General features: G+C 40.4%; 1 protein-coding gene across 4 annotated transcripts in view; it reads right to left on the bottom strand.

Moving 5' to 3' along the window:
* Positions 1–21490, bottom strand: part of specc1 (sperm antigen with calponin homology and coiled-coil domains 1) — a 289370-nt gene that overhangs the window by 198078 nt on the left and 69802 nt on the right. For all 4 annotated transcript variants that reach the window (XM_079870552.1, XM_079870553.1, XM_079870554.1 and 1 more), the window contains exon 2: positions 687–881. In XM_079870552.1, coding sequence (XP_079726678.1) covers positions 687–848 — 162 coding nt within the window. In that variant the 5' untranslated portion in view covers positions 849–881. The remainder of the gene's footprint in view (positions 1–686; positions 882–21490) is intronic.

Genomic DNA, 21490 nt, shown 5'->3' on the forward strand with positions numbered 1-21490 from the left:
AATAGGCAACTAAACAAAATAACATGTAATTTACTAGATGTTCTGACAAAATATTAATTGTGTCAGTCTAAATAAAAACGCTTTAATTAATTTGTATTTTTTTATTATTAAAAAAAAAAAACGATTTAAATAAATAATTCAATGACTTATAAAAACTCAAAGTTTTTAAACTAATCTCTTGAAAATAACTCATTGACAATATTTGTTAACTGTCACTTGTCGCAATAGCAACGCAATGACGACATATCCCCAGCTGTCTTAAACAAACCTCTTTAATGTATGAATAACATAAATTACATTATTTTGGATTCAAGACAGTGAGTTTAGTGAGTTTTCAATAATACATATTGAAAATATTTTTAGCTATACAGCCCTGTCCTAATAGTAGTGACAACCAAATTTATATATATATATAAAATACAGTTTTTATGAGAGGAAAATAAAACTACGGTATACCATACAGAAGAGCATACAATACACAGGTAAAGATCGTGTGTCAAATGTAATTTTTAATTGGTCCTGTGTACTGTACACATTAGAAACATCTTTGGGTGTGGCATCACATCTTACAGCTTACTTAGTGTTTTACATTTGTTGTTTGTTAACTCAAGAACCTGTGCTGTGTCAGGGTCCCATAATTCCCACTTCTCATCCATTCCATTATCATATTAGATCATACAGATCACCTTGCTGAGTCGCAGATCAGAGGCGATGGTGCTGGATGATCTGGAGGTCTTCATCCCGATGTTGCTGGAGTACGAGCCTTGAGAGATACTTGTAGACAGTTTTGGACGCTCCGGAGCACCCATTCTGGGCAGTGCCGCCTTGACAGTGCCCCCTTTCAACATGGTCTTCTCAGTTTGTGACTCTCACTACTTGTTCTGTAGACAAAGCAACAAAAGTAAGCAGAGGGTCAGACTTTCTCATTAATTTACCTAGACTCTGGTTCTACCTCATTCTAGTTTCAAAATGAACCGAAAATATTTTAACATTTCTAATAATAATAATAAAAAGCTCTCTAACGTTGCATTTTGTACAAATGCTTTGGCATTGCAACTGTCAAATGAACAAAAATTTAAAAGCATGAAATGGCTTAGTGTCCTTGTCAAATCACAAAGGGCTGCGATTTAATAAGTAAACTGTTGCACAGCGTGTTTCAAAGCAAAGTGCACACTTTGCTCATGTGATCAGCTTGTGATCCAGTGTTTTCTGTGTCTAGGAGCAGCATAGTTCACAGTGAATGCAGAAAACGAGTTTAGTGGGTATTTTGGAACACAACATGCAGCAGTTATGCATTATTTTCACATTCACATAATTTCCATCATTATGTGGACATTTGATTACAGCATTTCAAGTGAAGTATAATAATAATAATTATTATTATTATTATTAGTAGTAGTAGTAGTAGTAGTAGTAGTTATTATTAATATTAATATTATTAGTATTATTAATAATATTCTAATTGTTTGGCTCCCTAAAACACCAGTGTAAATGTAATGTAGACTGATACACTATATCACACCTAAAAAAGTCCAGGTACAAGCCAATCTAAAGACTTCATTTGGACACTGAGGTTGGAGCTCTTAATTTTTAACTCTCAAGGTGTACCAGGTTGATGTATTTAACTTCAAAATTATCAAATTTGTCTTCTGTGGGTTCACAAGGAAAAAAAGTCCAGTGGGAAACACTGGAGTTAGATGGCTGAGTTCAGATTATGTTACAGGAAATAGTTTAATCCCAATGGGATTGCTGGACACAAACACTTAACAAGTGCTACACTTTAGAGTTTCATCATAACTAGGCCTACTGTACATAATCTGCACCTACAGAATTCAGCAGAAATTCTACACATTCTTGCATGTTGGTTTAATAAGTGTTTTGGCTAACTTGATAATTAAGTATTCACCTGCCAATATAGTATTCTAAGCAAGAGGTCTTCTACCTGACCCAAGCCAGATCAACCCTGTCAAACTTTAGAAGGTTTTAGAAACTTTTTAGGTTTGTGCCGATTTAAATTTGTTGGAAGTTATTATAAAACATGAAAATAATTTTGTTTTTATTTTAACGTTAAATTAATCATGTCTGTGAGACTTCTTCCTCATTGAAGAAAAAACAGAGCAGTACCGGTCAGGTCAGATCATGGGGGTCATTCAATTTTTAGGCTTCAGCCAGTGTAGTGCTAATTAAAACGTTTTCAAAGCACGAAAAAGGCAGCAACAAAATCTGGTAAAGGAATAACCTTCCAGGAACATGCAGGATCATTCAATAGATGTAATCTTAATGCGAGTGAAAGCAGGGCAATTTATAGGGAGAGAGAAAGGGAAGAGAGAAACAGAGAGAGAGAACCCAGAGAAAAATCAGAAGAAGCTTCCTGTGACTAAGTATGTCATTTTTTAAGTGATTTAGTAATCAAAAGCCCCTATCAGAGACCCAATACCCTCAATGCAGAGTGTAGGTTTCACCCTAGAAGATCTTTAAAACAGTTGATGCACAGAGACTGGGTGACTCAAAGTGATATATTAGTGGCATATTAGTGAACAAAGCAGAGGTAATGTGAGAGGAATGGACAGGTGGCCATTGACTGAAAGAGGCATAAGTGCTCTTCAAACCAGAGAAGGGGAGACGGTGAGGGAGCTAATGTGTTCTGCAGAGAGCTGAGCATATACCCTTGTGGGTTGCTCTCAATGACTTGAATAATGCAAATGTGCATAGGCTCAACCATTTACAACATCCCAAGAGATGTGGAATGATAATATATGAACATCAAAAGAGAAAGACTTGCTCAGGTCACAAAAAAAAAAATAAAAAAAAAATAAATAAACATCTTCCTAATTCCTACTCTTTACTTTCCACTCTATGTTCTTGTCTTTCCATTTACAAACAGCAATAACTGGCCTAATATTCAAGTATAATGTGTAAAACAATTTTTTTTTTTGCAATGTAGGGTGTAGAGCTGCACAATTAATCATTAAAAGATCACATCTTATTCCTACATGACACCGAATCTGCAATATCTATAAAACCTTTGACAAGTGCGCTCACAGCTGAATATTCAAATCTGTGTTGGCGCTGCCACTGACCAAGAGAGAGCAGTTGTCATGAATGGGCAGGGCGATTTGCTGGCGGGATAGAGAGGATTTCATTCTTCTGGTCATAATATCCCTGCCTCTGCCTCTGCTGAATTATTTTTATTTTTAGAAAATGTGGCCGGTATATTAAAGCTGATAAATAATGGATTATTTCCTTCAGCTGAGACACTTCAGTTCGCCAAGATGGCTTTGAATTGCTTGAAATATGATTGGAATCACTTTGAAAAGGATATAGGCTACATAAAATTATAATAAGAACATTATAATTGTGTGCTTGGGACATGGCTTTTAATGGTGAAACTTTTGTTTTTGTAATCGGGCTCTCAAAAATTATATATATATATATATATACAGTGCTATGCATAAGTTTAGACACCCATGCTAAAGTTAACTAAAAAGAGGAATAAAAAATCATCTTTTGGAAATTGAACTTAATGCCTTAATTAAAAAAAATAGGAAAAATCCAACCTTTAAGGACACCAATTTTCTTTGTGAATGAATAATGTATCGTAAATAAATAAATGTTCTTCCTTAAAATACAGGGTGCATAAGTCTGGACACCCCTATGTTAAATTCCCATAGAGGCAGGCAGATTTTTTTTTTTAAAGGCCAGTTACTACATGGATCCAGGATACTATGCATCCTGATAAAGTTCCCTTGGCCTTTGGAATTAAAATAGCCCCACCTCATCACATAGCCTTCACCATACCTAGAGATTGGCATGGAGTACTTTCCATAAGATCATCTCTCAATGCAAATCAAACCAGCTATTAGGCTAACTGAAATAAAACCATGCCAATCTCTAGGTATGGTGAAGGCTATGTGATGATGTGGGGCTATTTTAATTCCAGAGGCCAAGGGAACTTTATATATATATATATTAGTGGTGGGCATAGATACATTTTTTTAATCTAGATTAATCTCACTGTAATCTTGAAATTAATCTAGATTAATCTAGATTAAAATGGCTCATTTGAATTCTGCCGAAGGCATTCAGAATATGTGTGCTACCCAAATAATGACTAAAGGGCACGTGTTCCTTAAATACAAAGTGACATTTAAAAGAACTTGTTTTTTTTAAAAAGAGATTTTTTTATTATTATTATTAAAACTAACATAATAAAGTATGATTTTTTTTTTTTTACTTTGAGCAATGATGGAGCTATAATAGACTCTTCTTATAAGCATATAAAACAAAACAGCTCCTTGGAAAAAATTAAATGTAGCCTAATATTGTAGTAGTTATAAACAAAGGTCTATTTTTAGTTCAGATTAATATTTGAGTGTCAAAATAAAAACAACGTAATGTTACTTGAAAGCATTATAGCCTACTATTCCTGCCAAACTTCCATGGTTGCAGTTAGTGTTACTACAGGAATTACTTCATGGTTACTTCATGGTAAATGTTGCAGATCTGTGGACACCGGATAGTTCATTCGTGGCACAATGTTAATTCCTGGCTTCCATGCACTGTTTGATCCGTTAATAACGGAGAAATGTGAATGTTTCTCACTAGATCTCGCAGCAATGTTATTACTTCTGTGGCGAATTAAAATGCTTTCTTTACTGGATCTCTTAGCGCTGTGTAGTAACAGTGTCGCTTGATCAAGATCTCAAGATCTCGGCTCGCACTGCTTTGGTCCAAACTGATAAACGACGGTCCGTCAACCACACAATAACGAGTAGCTCAGCTTCGTTCCGCTTACATTACGTTTGCCATTTGATGTCGGACTATGTTGTGGTCGCGCCGGCGTCTCTTACATTATGAGCGCGCTTGCCACGCGCGACCCGCCTACATTTGAAATAACGAAATTTTGGTCGGCAGGAAAAATGGTCCAACGAACCGTTCGGTTTGAAAATGCGTACCGAACACCGAACCGAATTCGGCTAGGTATACATCCGCGCTAAAATATCAAGGTGAAAGTCATCATAGCTTGCGTAGTATAGACCCAGCTCCCAACCCAACTTTGAGAATAGAATAGATTTTTTTTTTTTATCGCCCGATAAGAGTCTCACGTTAACGCAGCACGTTAACGCCGATAACGGCCCACCACTAATATATATATATATAAGATTTAGATTTAAAGATTTAGATTTTATATATCGGTTAATCGGCTTTCAAATATAAAGACTTATCGGTTATCCGTATTGGCCAAAATGTTCATATCGGTGCATCCCTACCAACATTACAGATAACGTTCAAAGTAGGGCTGCAACAACAAATCGATAAAATCGATAATAATCGATTATGAAAATCGTTGTCAACGAATGTCATTGTCGATTAGTTGGTCTGCTCACGTCACGGGGAGCGTTACTGATGACGTCACTTTCATGACAACACAGTCACACGCGAAATGGCAGAGTAATCGGAGAGAAATGACAGATCAATCGGCGGCAGAAAAAGTCATCTAAGGCATGGGAGCATTTTACATTAAATCTGGAATCTGGAAGTTATGCAAAGCTGAGCTTGTGTGGCATGGAAGTACCACAATGATGCACGAACACATGAAGAGGAAACATGTTGGTGTCACGGATGAAGGTGAAACATCAGCACGGCGAGCAAAAACTGTATCCTCATTATATGAAGATGTGAAAATTGTATAGTCTAGTTTAATTCAATACTACAGTGTAAACAGCTTTGTTTACTAACTTCGGGACAGTCACACTAGATCTATTTCGCATCGAGCATCAGTTCGCTCGCAACATAAGTGATGGATTATAATAGCGCTACCGCAGAAATAGGTTAAATTAAATGGTGTTTACAAAGTGAAGCACTAAATATAAAGGCAGTTAATAACAGCAGCAGTAAAATATTTTTTAGTCACTGTAGTCAGTGGTTTTCAGCGAATGCTTGTGCACTAATGCATATTTTTTCTTTTCCTTTTAATCAAGCTTGTTAGCTTGTTGCGTAAGTTAACGTTACCTCCATTCCGCTCTCTTTTTATAGCATTAATGTTACTATGTAAGGGATAACGTTAATGTAGAGCTTCGCGTCGGGGTCCCGATCAGCCTGTCGGGGTTGTATTCGCTATTTCAACCGCCTCGCTCTACATTATCCCGCTTATTGCATGGCTACTAGGGGTGTAACGGTACGTGTATTCGTACCGAACCGTTTCGGTACAGGGCTTTCGGTTCGGTGCACGTGTGTACCGAATGACTGAATGCAGTATTTTGTGTGCGGAACATAGGTACATTTTCGTGTTTCCACACGAACATATTAAGTGGCGGAAGTCTCCGCGTTCAGCGCAAATCCCGCCCTGCAGCTGATTCTAATGTTTTTTCCTATTAGACATTCTCTGGTTTTACCCGTGTTTTACCCGTCGTCACTGTAACAATGAAATAGACTGCATGGCGAAAAAAAGCTTTTCCGCTTCGTGTGCGCCGCCGCACTCTCCGTTCCGTTCCGTGGCGTGCGCGCGCGCGCTTGCGTGTGTGTGTGTGTGTGTGTGTGTGTGTGTCGACGACCCGCTGCGCTCTCTGCTCAATGTTCGAGTCCGTGTTTGCGCTGCGCGTTCTGCTCTGTCGTTAACGGCCCAAACACTCCAATCATGTACCGATCACGCACTGGAAAAGCAAAGTCCGCTCAAATAAGGTGAAATTTCTCAGTAGTAACTTAGATTTCTGTTTGCTGAGCTGGTATAGTCATGTTGGCAACAATGGTAAAATGACCTGCTCTGATCACATGCTCTGGTAATAATAGCTTTGGACTATAGCTTTGGACTATATTTTATTTTGATAATTATTAAAAAAGTGGAAAAAAAAATCTTAAATTGATTATGTTGATTGATTATTGAAAAATAATAATACATTAATATATTTGTTTAATATTATTTTAATATAGGGCTATTTCTGTTCCTGCACTGTAATCATAGTTATTTATATTTTTCATTATATTTTATTTTGTGATATTGGTTTGAGACAGAGTATTTTATTTAGTGGAGAACTTTGCAGCAGTATTTTATTTCTTATTCTTTTTTTATTTTATATCTATTTTATTATATTTTATTAAAAAGTGTTTAAAAAAGTGTAAACAAATTGTTAAAAAAAGTTTATAGTAATAAACAACCTGCAGTTTAATGTTTGCATTTCTTTCCCTTACTGTACCGAAAATAAACCGAACCGTGACTTTAAAACCGAGGTACGTACCGAACCGTGATTTTTGTGTACCGTTACACCCCTAATGGCTACCCACCAAATAAATCAATAATTTGACACAAAATATTGATTTAAAAATGAGTTTATTGATTTAAAAATGATTGTATTGCTTCCGCTAAAGAAAATAGTCCGTTCCGTCTCTACGGTTAGAATCCTTCGTCCATAGCAAAGCTCTGTTTTTCATGGCAATGGTGTGTTATAACGTTACTTCGCAGCGGTCTGTTATCAAGAAATAACAGACCGCATTCTACATTGGAATTCAAAATCTGCTGCTTAATATCTTATTACAAACATGTTTGTGTCCTAATTTCATAATGTGAAGTTTATATGAGCAGCACAACTCAATATTTTGTTTAGTTTATTTATATTTTGGATATTTAAATACGTTTTACTGTTTAAAAACTGGACAAACTTTTGTGTTTTAAGGTTTAAAATGTAAAAAATAAAGATTATATTAGTAAACCTCAATGTGTGGCTTTTGCACTTTTTAAAGTACACTTTTACACATAAATACCCTGATTTAGGGTTTTATTTAGTTATAATAAGCAAAAAATCAAATTGAATTGTTAAAAAAGGTTTTTATCCGATTAATCGATTAATCGAAAAATAATGGTCCGATTAATCGATTATCAAAATAATCGTTAGTTGCAGCCCTAGTTCAAAGTATCAGTTAATGTACATATATCTTTAAAACTATTAACATGTGACTGATATGCTGCAAATCGGGGTGATTTTAGGTCAATGATGTCCTCTGTCATAAGATGCTGGCCTCTCAAACACTTCCAGTGGCTTCACTGCCTGTTGGCAGTTTAAAGCACACAATGAGCAATCCAGTCATTTATATAGATCAGTGGTTTAATCAGAGCGGTCAACTTTTTTGGCAAAAAAAACAAGTGGTTTTAAAGGTGTTTGCAAAAAATGGATTCAGGACCTCGCGCTGTTGAGATGCGATGTGACAAAATTTGGACATGGTGTAAACACATTGGACCACTTAAGATGGATAGACCCCAAAAACAGTGGAAAAACAATTCTAAAAGCAATTCAACCACTTCAATTCAAATGCCTGTAAAACTGCACACACATGCACACTGACTACTGTTGGTGAGAAGACATAAATGTATGTTGGGTTGGTGTAATTAGAGGAAGCCTGTGAATGCTTATCTGATTACAGCACAGTATGAAGACTGTTTAAAGGAACGGTCATATGACGTAAGTATACCCAAAAAGCCCATCTGAAGATCACACAGCAAACAGAGAGCACACAAGTATCCATGATATGGAACTTCAGTTGATTGACAAATGTAAAGTCATTATTTTAAATGCATACATTTATAAATGCTGAAATTTGAGTGTAAGTGTTAAACCAATGATAATCCACATCTCAATAGGTTGCAGGTCCACAGCAACAAAACCATTGCATAATGACCCACCTAACAGAGCGTCATTGCAGCCATTTATTCAGGTCAAAATGTTGTTTTTGCATTAGTTACGTCTTGCATACTGTATTTGCATCTCTTTGTATTGCAGCCAAAATTTCAGCCTTAGGGACAAGAAAATTTAACATTTATCCTTGCTATTAATAGCCTACATCAGCAGTTTCAGCAGAAGAAAAGTTAGCACACTTCGCTCTAGCTTGCAAACAGAACGTTGGTGATCTGAAGATAACCTTCAGTTTGACTATGAAAAACATGTCGGTCTCATGATGTTGTCCCATATAAAGTGACCCAAATTGAAATCCACCATCCAAAAAACAAGGAGGCAAAATCTAAACCTCAAAAAGCAGGCTTTAAAAACGAACCTAGCCAGAATGTCAGACACCCTCCAACACTATATAAATTTCATCTATTTAAATAAGGATCAAAGTACTATTCTACAGACTATTCTCTATGAAAAATAAATGTCCTCTCCACATAGGCTATTGCAAATTTAAATAAAGGCTTTTGGCATAAAAAGAGCCGCTTTAATCCAATTCGATATCCTTCTCTTGACAGCATGTTGGGCAATAGGGATGGGTTGATATTATTGATTAATTGGATTCAAGCTATGTTTTTTTTCTTCTTTTTTTCTTTTTTTTTCTCGGTTATACATTTTTATTATCCAATATTGATTCTTAATTTTTTTTATTTGTATGGTACAAAATTGTGTTAAAACACAATTAAGCCTTTGGAATCTCTATAACAAAATTGAATTAGCTTGTGCAGTTACACATATATACATGTAGCCAATGCATGTGTTACAGTTGAGTAGCAAATATGGCCAAGTCAAAAGAGCTCTCACAAAAGCTATATGTTATGTGTGCTGCCAGCGCTGGGTTTATTAAGTGCAGTGATTGGTGTGCTGCTGAAGAGGGACAGGTTCTGGTGATAAGTATTCTGGAGACTGTGAGGATTGTGTGAGTGAGGAGGGAGAGCCTGGTGTGATTGTGACACTTGCAAGACATCTCTTCTCTATTTACAGCCATCTTCAATGAAATATCACCTTGCTGATAAAATGGTCAAATGATATGCTAAAAACGTACTCGGTTACTAACGTAACCTCGGTTCTCTCTAGAGAGGGAACGAGTACTGCGTAAATCTTACGCTAGGGGAAAATCTCTTTTCCGCGAGATACTGAAGCCAAAAAATTATCCTTAATTTTGAAATAATGTAAAACGCGTTGCGGCAGCATGCAGACATAGGCGAGACGGCTCGCGCGCCTATTGGCTGCCCTGCGGCAACTGCAGCAGCCTATTGACAAGGCCCTATCGTGACGTCAGCTCCAATGGGGGCGCTTTGCGCCCAATACGTCACGTCCCGCCGAAACGGGCGTGGCCTAGGGCTATAAATATAGCTTCGAGAGGCTAGCTCACTGGTTTTTCATCGCCGGAGCGAACCAGAGCGTGTGCAGGCACGGCAAGATACACAGTACTCGTTCCCTCTCTAGAGAGAACCGAGGTTACTAGTAACCAAGAACGTTCTCTTACGAGAGGTTCTCTCGTACTGCGTAAATCTTACGCTAGGGGAACACAGTGTAAAACGCCGTGCATGCTAAGATCCAGCACCAAAGTCCCAAGGGCAAGTGCCCGGGCTCATATAGTACATTATCATAAGGGACTCACAGAGAGTCCAGGAAAGAGTGGCTAAAATAGCATCATTCCTGTAAAAAATAACATCCTATAAGGAGCGGTTATAATGTTTCATACAGTCAGGGCGACCTCCGGCCTGGACTGACGAATATAGTGGGTCTTATACACTGCCCATATAGCTGCGCGATCAAACAGCGAGCGTTTGCTCAAGCAGTTTCAGTATTCCGGGCCGAAAACATCGGGGCAGACAGTACCGAATTTTTTTTTTTTTTTTAGACCGAAAGCAGCTTAGCTTGCAAAGCGGGAACCTCTAGGTTATAAAACCTTATAAATGTAGACGGGGAGGCCCAGCCTGCCGCCATACAGATATCTTGCAAGGCAATCCCACTAGACCAAGCCCACGACGAGGCCACACCTCTCGTGGAGTACGCTCTGACACCTAATGGGCACTGCAAGCCCTTAGAGGTATAAGCCAGCGCTATAGCATCGACTATCCATCTGGATAGGCTCTGTTTCGACACGGCAAGTCCCTTAGAACGTCCGTTGAGTGAAACAAAGAGCTGCTCTGTCTGTCTGAAGACAGACGTGCGAGACACATACTCCTTTAATGCCCTGACCGGGCAAAGGAAGCTGGCATCCTTTTCCTCGTTAGAGACCGGCAGGGCAGACAGGGAAATGACCTGTGCCCTAAACGGTGTGTTGAGGGATTTAGGAACGTACCCGTGCCTCGGTTTGAGTATGACTTTCGAGTCATTTGGCCCAAACTCCATACACATCGCGCTCACTGAGAGCGCTTGTAAGTCCCCTATACTCTTTACTGAAGCGAGAGCCAGAAGAAACACTGTTTTGAAAGACAGATGTTTAATATCTATTGATTGGATCAGCTCGAATGGGGCACCTTTCATGGCTTCCAAGACCGTAGAAAGGTCCCATATGGGAACTAAGGGAGGTCTGGGAGGATTTAACCTCTTAGCTCCCCTAAGGAAGCGAATGACCAGATCGTTCCTTTCAAGTGACTGGCCAAGCGTTGGTTTCGAAAACGCTGCTATAGCCGCCAAATAAACTTTGAGCGTGGATGGGGCTCTTCCCTTATCCAGTAGCTCTTGTAGGAAGGAGAGAACCTCCGTCACTCCACAGTCTTGGGGTGAAAAGCCGCGTGCTGTGCACCAGCTGGAGAACACAGACCATTTTGAGGAATAGAGCCGCCTCGTAGAGCGCGTTGTCGACTGCCATCATTTCCAGGCAGTTTATGTGCAAAAGCTTTTCCCGTTCTGACCACTGGCCGAAAAACGGTCTGCCCTCGAGCAGCGCTCCCCATCCCGAGGTGGAGGCGTCCGTAGACACCACCTTCACACTCGAGGAAGTCCCCAGGCTTACACCTGACTGGTACCAGTCGGTCGCTCTCCAAGGTTTCAGTGCTGATATGCATTTCTGATCGACCTTGAGGTGAAAAAGACCAGAGGTCCACGCTCGGCGCGGTACTCGCGCTTTTAGCCAGAACTGCAGTGGGCGCATGCGAAGCAGACCCAGCTGAAGAACTGCTGATGCTGCGGCCATGAGACCCAGCATCCTTTGAAACTTTTTGAGCGGGACTATAGCGCCGCGGCGGAAGGTTTCCGTCATGCGCTGAATAACCAGTCTGCGCTGCGGCGATAGTTGAGCTGTCATAGACAGCGAGTCCAGTTCTGTGCCCAGAAAAGATATTCTCTGACTGGGAGACAGTGAACTTTTCGCCCAATTGACTTCGAGACCCAGATTCTCGAGATGCTCGAGTAAAATGGTCCTGTGTTCTATGAGCTCTGAGTGTGACTGAGCTAGAATCAGCCAATCGTCCAAGTAGTTCAAAACTCGCATTCCCAGCAGTTTCAGGGGAGCGAGGGCTGCGTCCATGCACATCGTGAATGTACGGGGTGCTAGGGACAAGCCAAACGGCAGGACTGTGTATTGATATGCCTGGCCCTCGAAGGTGAATCTCAAAAATCGTCTGTGACGTGACGCTATTTGTATTTGGAAATACGCGTCCTTCAGATCTATTGACACAAACCAGTCCCCCTGGCAAATTTGCGAGAGGATTTTCTTGGTCGTGAGCATTCTGAACCGGCGTTTTGAAAGCGCTTTGTTCAGCTGTCTTAGATCCAGAATGGGTCTGAGACCCCCGTCTTTTTTCGGTACCAGAAAATATCTGCTGTATAGCCCCCCCTTCGCTCTGAGCTTGAGATAAAGGCTCTATGGCCCCTTTGCTCAACAGTTTCGCAATTTCGGCACGAAGTAGATGTGCTACTTCCTTTTCTACCGTGGTTTCGATTCGCGCCGCACAACGGCGGGGGCGTCGAGCGAACTGTAGCGAACAGCCTCTTTCTATAATGTTCAGCACCCATTCTGATACCCCGGGAAGCTTTGCCCACGCATTTGCATGGATAGCTAGGGGTTGAATGAGATCTGGGCTCTGGCCGTGACATAGTGGCGGCCGGAGAGCTTCGGTATGCTGTAATATAGACACCGCACTTGCAGCGTTCGAGGCGGGGGGCGCGCTGATAACACGGGGGGAACCCGTGGGATTCGTCATGTCTGTGAGTGAATGTGGGCGCGGGACAGCGAGCACATTTGCACTGAAAACATCGTCGGCCTGAGCTGACTGTATGTGTGTTGGTTTCGTTTTTACAGAAACCGAGAGACATGCAGTGTGTAGTGTTTGTGGGCACTGGGATGTGGGCACGTTCACTACATTTAGTGCGCAACCGACATGAGTCGATTTTATGTGCGCGAGGCCGCGAGCCCTGTAGGACGGGCTGTGTCTGTGTGTAGGAATGGGCACTGGACAGTGGGCATTTTTACTACACTCATAACACCATCGGCCGTGGCCGGAACACCAGAAAATACACTCTTTATAGGATTTATCTGGGTCGCCGTAAAAACGGCGTTTGTGTGCAGGCGAGGAACGCCGCACGCTCCGAGTCCGGCATCTCAGCCACAGGTGTCTCTCAGCAACGGTGAGAGAGGCCATGTTCCGCCCTATGGCCTGTGCAGCGGATTTTGTAGCGCGGAGTGCGAGATCGGTAGCACTCCTCAGATCCGGCACGCTGATAGCTTCCACGCCTTCCTCGTCCAGTTTTCGGAGAAGGTTGGCCTGGAAGATCTGGAGGGTGGCCATAGTGTGCAGCGCTGATGCAGCCTGTCCAGCGGCGGTATAAGCGCGACTGTGCAGGGCTGACGTCGTGCGGCAGGCTTTAGAAGGCAGCGCCGTCCAGCAGAGGGCGGGCAAAGATGGGCTGCTACTGCTTCTTCCACCAGAGGAAGAGTATCCTCTGCCTTTTGCATCGTCCACCACGGAGAATGCTGCTGAGGCAGAAGTACGCATCCTGGCCGAGAAGGGGGCGCTCCAAGACTTTGCGAGTTCTTCGTGAAGCTCAGGAAGAAACGGGGCGGGTCTTGAAGGCGTTGAAACGCGGTCCCCCTGCAGGAAACAACCGTCCAGCCGGTTGCGTGCAGGCTCGTCGGGCGCTGACCACTCGAGGCCGAGGCTCTCTGTGGCCTGTGTGAGCAGACGCGTCAGCTCAGCTTCAATATTGGCCTTTTTTCCTGACGGCTCGTGGGCAGAAGAAGGGGCGAGATCCACAGAGCTCGACCAATCCTCACTGCCTGACGCCAGGATAGAGCAGCTGTCCTCCTCGATAACTGCCGCTTCTTCTTCTGCGTCACCAGCGGAAGCGGCGGCCACTGTCCGGGGGTGAGAGACTCAGGCGAAGCAGGCGGCGAAGCTGGCGGGCGAACCGGCGAGCTTATATCGGTGGGAGGAGGCTCAGGGACCCGCTGAGCACGGCGCTTCTTACGGCGCGGCATCACAGCGGGGAGTGCAGTCTCGTGGAAGGATGCCATGCAAGTCCTCAGAGTCGCCATAGGCAGTAGCTCGCAGTGAGGGCATCCGCCGTCGGCGAACGCGAGAGCTGCATGTCCTTCACCCAGGCAGGAAACGCAGATGACATGGCGGTCCCCGTCGCTGAGTGGGGCTCAGCACGAGCCACAGAAGGGTCGAGACATCTTAAAAAAGACGCTCTGCTCTTTTAGAGAAGGAGTGTGAGTCGCGGCGGCGAACACACACTATGCAAGAAAAGGATATAACGCCGGATAGCGTAGCAGGAACGCGAATATTTGATCGCTTGATATTTTCTACGATTATGTCAATTATAATTAGACAATATTTTACTGAGTGTGTTTTTGTGCTAGTACTTTGGCTGGTTTAGGCCTATAATGAACTCTCAAAGCTTTTCATATTATTCATATCAGAGATGCGCAGATCAGCTCTAACGTCACCCGAATCTGCACCTAAAAATAAATCATCCGCCCACACCAATGCTTTTCTGATTTAGATATCCGCACCCGATAGTCACATTACAATTATTCAAATTATCAGTGTTAAGCGTGATCATATGGAAACATATTAAACTGAAGTAGGCTGTTTTACATGTTTAAAAAAAGGTAAAAGTTCTTCTTTCTGGCAAAATATATATTTCCTTGATAGCCTAAACACAGGCTATGTCACTGTTTTTGTCACTGCAACTTCCCGAACACACACACAAGAAATTAAATACGTTCAGCCCAAATAAAGGCTGGATATAGGCTTTATTAATTTGTCATATAAAGCGCTTCACAGCCCATTACATATCACATACCCTAACCCAACACTTAATTCATCCTGGTTAACTATTTAAGTAAAATTCTGCCACAAGAAGTATATTTTTTCCTTCATTGGTTTTGCCTTGAAGAGATAGGCTTTATACGTTGTTGTTGTTGTTGTTGTTGTTGTTGTTGTTGAAAACGAACTTAAAAGGAGTGACGTACATTTGTTGTGATTTACAGTGAAATGAGAGTTCCATGTGTTTATTAAAATCAACCCATTAATTAAACACCTATAAGTCTGAGCTGGAAGCTGTTGAGAAACAGATCCACAACCTTTTAGTGAGAAAAGCCGAGCTGATAGACCGGCGTTTGGCTCTTGAAACATCACGCGCCGATGCACACAAATCAGTGATTAACGTTACTAACCCGCTGACTCCGACCTCATCTACTCCGTGCGTTTCTCAACATCGGTCCCGAGCGTCGAGGTCGCCATCAGCCATGGTCTCGTTCACTCCGGCTCCAACACGCCACCACGAAGCCTGGATGGTTCCGCAGCGGAAGACGCGAGTCTGGTCTAGACCAAGAAAACTCTCTCCGACCCTCCCGGTTTTCGAGATATCCACACAAAACCGCTTCTCCCCTCTTCGCGAAACAGATTGCGATGCTGTGATCATCGGCGATTTCATCGTTCGACACGTACACGCTACGTTAAATAAAAGTAAGGTGAATAGTCACTGCTTTCCTGGTGCTCGTGTTTCTGAAATTGCTGCTCGCGTTCCCGAGATTCTGAACGAGCGCGTCGGAACTGTGGTCCTGCACGCGGGAGTGAACGACATCAGGCTGCGCCAGACGGAGGTTCTGAAGAAAGACTTCAGGAATCTGATCGATACGGTACGCAGCACATCGCCTGAAATAACGATCATTGTGTCAGGACCGCTTCCCACGTACCGACTAGGTCATGAAAAGTTTAGTAGATTATTCGCGCTAAATGAATGGTTAATGTCATGGTGCAATGAGCAGAAACTGCTCTTTGTAAATAATTGGAATCTGTTTTGGGAGCGTCCTAGGCTTTACCGTGCTGATGGCTTACACCCAAGCAGATTCGGATCGGATCTTCTGTCAGATAACATCTCCAAAATGTTAAATACCTTTTGACTAGTAACCAAAAGTCCAAATCATAGTCTCTGCTGCACCAATTTAACTGACATAAATACTAGTGTTGAACATTGCATAGAAACTATATGTCTATTCCTCGTTTAGTGAGATCAAATAATAAATCTACTGCCGGATCTAGAAAAAATCTAGGCCTAATTGTTATTAAACCAGAAAATGTTGCTATTAGTAATCAAAAACAATTTCTAAAGCTAGGTCTTCTAAACATTAGATCACTCACACCTAAGGCAGTTATTGTAAATGAAATAGTCACAGATAATAGCTTCGATGTACTTTGCCTTACTGAAACCTGGCTTAAACCAAATGATTATTTCGGTCTAAATGAGTCTACTCCATCAGGATACTCCTATAAGCATGAGCCCCGTCTGATTGGTCGTGGCGGCGGTGTTGCAACGATCTATAGAGATATTCTCAATGTTACTCAGAAAACGGGCTATAAGTTTATTTCGTTTGAAGTACTTGTACTAAATGTTACGCTCTTAGATGGTCGAAAAACATCCCTATTATCTCTAGCCTTGGCTACCGTATAGAGCTGGTAAGACCGGCCCCTTCCGCTAACCCCACTGGACCTCTAGGTTGAAAAATTGTCAATGCAAGTGAATGTGAGAAAATAATTATTTTCTGGTCCCGTTTGAATTTTGCCATGAATGTGACATATGTTGTCTGTGAATTTTCAATATAATGTTTCGTGTAAAGAATGCTACAATTTAGCTGGTAGAAGTTTGATACGGTTAGACTTTGTGTGAGAGCACTTTGTGGACTACAACTCTTCGCTGCTTTCGACGCGAATCTGAAGAAAGAACAGCCCATTTGGTTTGAATGGTGACATTTGGGTACAAAACACACAGGCATCTCGATCTGTCTCCATAGATTATCGCAGCATTAGCACCGTGACTTGACAAGTGGAGGGAAATGTGTTATGGGGTGACGTTACATAGGCGACATGTAGTCTTTCTCGTTATGTCTTTTCCACAACTGCTAGCCAAAGAATCATACAATATACTGTCAAACTCGTAACATGAAACATTATATAAAAAATTCACATACAACATATGTTCACATTCATGGCACAATTCAAACGGGATCAGAAAATAATTATTTTCTCCCATTCACTTGCATTGACGATTTTTCAACCTAGAGGTCCAGTGGGGTTTTACGGATGGGCGGGACTTACCAGCTCTATATAGACCGCCTGGGCCTTACGCTGATTTCCTAAAAGAGTTTGCAGATTTTCTCTCAGACCTATTAGTTAATTTCGATAAAGCATTAACCCTCTGGGGTCTAAGGTGTTTTTGGGGTCCTTGAGATGTTCTGACATGCCCTGACATTTTTGCTTTTTTCAGTTGCTTATAAACATATTAATGGCAAAAAAAAATTACACACTATTTAGCACAAACAGGACTACCATGAAATGTGAGCAACAAGAATGTACATGTCTGCATTTTTGAGAGAATAATGTTTATGCGTGGTTATTGAAAAAACTAAAAACTAAAGTTTCTGAAATAAGGCCATAAAACACATTCTAAATAGGCCTATGTGCCAATAAGACTTTTGTCTAATGGATGTCATCGCCTAGTGTTTTTTCTTCAAAATAAAGTGAAAATCACCCTGCCTTATCATTCACATAACACAATACATTGATTTGAATTTTGCAAAGCACTTTCTGTTTGGAAAGGCAATATGCGGAGTGGGCGTCTACGGTCATGCATATGTAGTGGTTCACACCTGAGGAGACAATGGGGCCCGCATACTTAATTAGCCATTCATTCAGGTGAGTCACTGAGCCACAAGAATGCAAGAGCAACAGTTGGAAGCATCTCAATTCTTTTTTATTTTTCCTCATATTGTGCTTGCAATTTGGCCTATAATATCCAAGGAAAACTAGTAATTGTGCAGTTAATTCTCATACTGTATTTTCAGTTTTGGAATATTTATGCTCTCCCCAAATTTGTCAATAATAAAACACAATAAAAGTTATTTAAAGAAAAGGCTTATATTTACCTTTTAATAGTTTGTTTACATCTACCTTGTAAATATATTTTTTTATTAAAAAGGTTACAATTACAACAACAATTCAAGTGTAATCTTTCTTTGTAAAAACTAAAGTATACATTTTATCATACATATTTCAAAGTTAAGGATTTGATTGATTATTTGATAACTTTATTTTTGACAAAACATATTATATTTAACATAAGCAAATATTGGCAAACAAAAGCTTATTTGAGGTGGCAGATATTTTACATTAAAAATGTATAATCTATCCAAAACTAATCAACGAAATGTTGTCTTTCATATGTCTGTAACATAGGTCTTTCATTTTTATTATAAGAAATATAAATGTTAATTTGCAGTTTAAATCCAGGAAATTTGTTAATGAAAAAATTATTAAAAGTAAGATACAATTGATACAAAACGAAATTCGTTTTAAAGAAAGGATTTGTACTTTCTGTTTTGAGGTCTCTGTGAAAGTTTGAAAGTATTTTAGTGCTTTTTTTAGAGCGCTCACGTCCATAATGGAGAACTGTCACGTAATATTGTTTTTTCCTCATACATGCGAACACGAAAAATAAAAGACAAAAGACTTTTAAGTAAAACTTACTCCGAAATTGTGTTCTCGGCGGAATTCGCTCTTCAATATGCTGCCGTTCGTCCTCTGAGGAAAAGGTGCATTCTTCCTCGCTGTCCAGAATCATCTGAAGGGCATCTTTATTACCGGAGAAGCGTTTCATACTCAAAACGCGATGAACTATCAGTAAGTCTGATGAAGAAACTTTTTATGGCATTGATCGAGGGGCGTATGCGATGCATACTAGATCATCTAACTATTTACATGTGAATCGCGCCGGGGGCGGGGCGGCCTCAGCACATTATAGAGATAATGAAGCAGAAGGAAAAACGGTACCTCTCCTTGCTTTCAAACGGATTACATGAGTTGAAAACATTTGTTTTTTATATAAATTACTTCATTTAAAAGAGGAGATTTAAAGCTTCATAAAGACATATCTCACGTGCCTGTGTGAGAAGTATTCGCTGAGTTATGATTCATTTTCGGACGCGTTTCAGAATGGACTACACGGACAGAAAGAAGGCAGAACTCGCTTCGTGTTTATTTTTCTTTATTTGTCGAAAAGCACAACACTATGTTTTTATTGTGAGTATACACAAAAATAATACACATTTAACAGAATCGATTGATGTATGAAACTTGTTTTGTAAAATCAAAGTCAAAAGAGTATTTTGGGTCTCAATTCAACTCATAAGGAAAAAAGCGAGCAGATCACGCCGGCGTGATCTCCGACCTCTGAGGGTTAATTGTTGGAGACTTTAAAGGGATACTCCACTTTTTTCGGAAATAAGCTCATTTTACATCTCCCCCAGAGTTAAACAGTTGAGTTTTACCGTTTTAGAATCCATTCAGCCGAACTCCGGGTCTGACGGTACCACTTTTAGCATAGCTTAGCACAGATCATTGATTCTGATGAGTCCAGTAGCATTTCTTTCAAAATGACCAAAGAGTTTCAATATTTTTCCTATTTAAAACTTGACTCTTCTGTAGTTAAACCGTGTACTAAGATCGACGGAAAATGAAAAGTTGCGATTTTCTAAGCCTATATGGCTAGGAACTACTCTCATTCCGGCGTAATAATCAAGGAACTGTGTGGCCGTAACATGGGTGCAGCAGGCGTAATGATATGACGCAGCGCCTGAAAATAGTCCCCAGCTCGGTAACTTCTTCCAACGTGACCGGGACTAAGTTTGTCTAACCTATTAGACCTATTTTCAGGCGCTGCGTCATATCACTACGCCTGCTGCACTCATGGTACAGCCGCACAGTTCCTTGATTATTACGCCGGAATGAGAGTAGTTCCTAGTCATATAGGCTTAGAAAATCGCAACTTTTCATTTTCCGTCGATCTTAGTACACGGTTTAACCCTCTGAGGTCGACAAACGCGCCGGCGCGTTTTGCTGGATTTTCTCCACATTGTAGCACTATAAACTTAAATTTCTCCGTCATTTATGGTCATACAGAAAAAAGAAATATAAAAAAAGAATCTGTGGTATTTCTACTTTTGTATGTGTCCACTTCCAATCAAATCAAAACATTGTGCTTTTGTAAAATAAAGAAAATAAACAGTGTGTGCGTTCTGCCTCTCCGTCGCGGTGAACTTTTTTTTCTTGAGCACGTCTATAAACTGAAACAAAACTCAGCGAATACTTGTCACACATTTATGAGCCATACACCTTTATAAACATTTAAGTGTGTACTTTTAAATGATCGGATTCAAAACGAAAACAAATATTCTCTGTTTAAGTAATTTGTATAAAACCAACAAGATGTCCAGCTTCTCAAACGCTTCCTAATTATTTTTAATTCGGCCACACCCACTCGCGCAAAAGATATTCACATGCAAATCTCCACATGGAACGCGATCGCCCTCATTACCTCAACAACAAAACACTTCACTTCACTTTTCGTCGAGTTTGAAAGACGTGCCTGAGCTTACATTGGATTTACATCAGAAGAAGAAGAACGATATTTGAAGACAAGAAAGATAAGGTAAGAAATTCTTACATATTAGTTTGCTATTGTTGCATACATTTCACATTGCAGTTGAACTGTTGCTAGATATATGGTGAACATTATAATATTTAGACCCGTGTTTACTGTTACTGTGTTTGTGGATATCTGCTCAAACGTAGATATGTATATGGTAGGCCTAACCATAATGTTTTATATTTGATCGCGATCGCGTTTTAATGTATCATATTTTTGATCGCGATCGCGTTTTAATGTATCATATTTTTGATCGCGATCGCGTTTGAATGTATCATATTTTGGAAAAGCAAAACGCTCCAAACGGCTTCATGTTTTTACTATTATCTCATTTCATATCATCATAACGAATGGAAACATTAGAAGTAACATGATAATCAATATATTTTTCTCTAGCTTAGTTGTTACTGAAATCTTTTTGAAAATATATATAGGCTGCTATATTGTTATTATTTTATGCAGCACTGCGCATAGCCTATACCTACAAGGCACAACAAACCTGGTGTTCATTATATATTGTTGGAAACATTTGTGTGAGTGTGTGTGTGTATTCTGTGAATTTTAAAAAGCAATTTTAACAAGAAAAATCTAAAATGTATTCCCAAAATCGTGCAGGCCTTTCTCTTGATATCAGTATGTGCACTTTTTTTTTTTTTTTTCAGGGCCCAGATGCCACTGAGTCCTGCTGACTTCAACATTCACAGTACATGTCTCTGTACATGAACATGGTAAAGTGAAAATCAAACACCTTAGAAAATGAAAGGTATGTACAATGTTTTTAGGAATGGCACAAAGGTCTCTTTCTTCAATAAGTGCTTTTTTGTTGTGTATCT

The sequence above is a fragment of the Squalius cephalus genome (genome assembly GCF_949319135.1).
Source record: "Squalius cephalus genome assembly, chromosome: 5".
NCBI lineage: Eukaryota > Metazoa > Chordata > Actinopteri > Cypriniformes > Leuciscidae > Squalius > Squalius cephalus.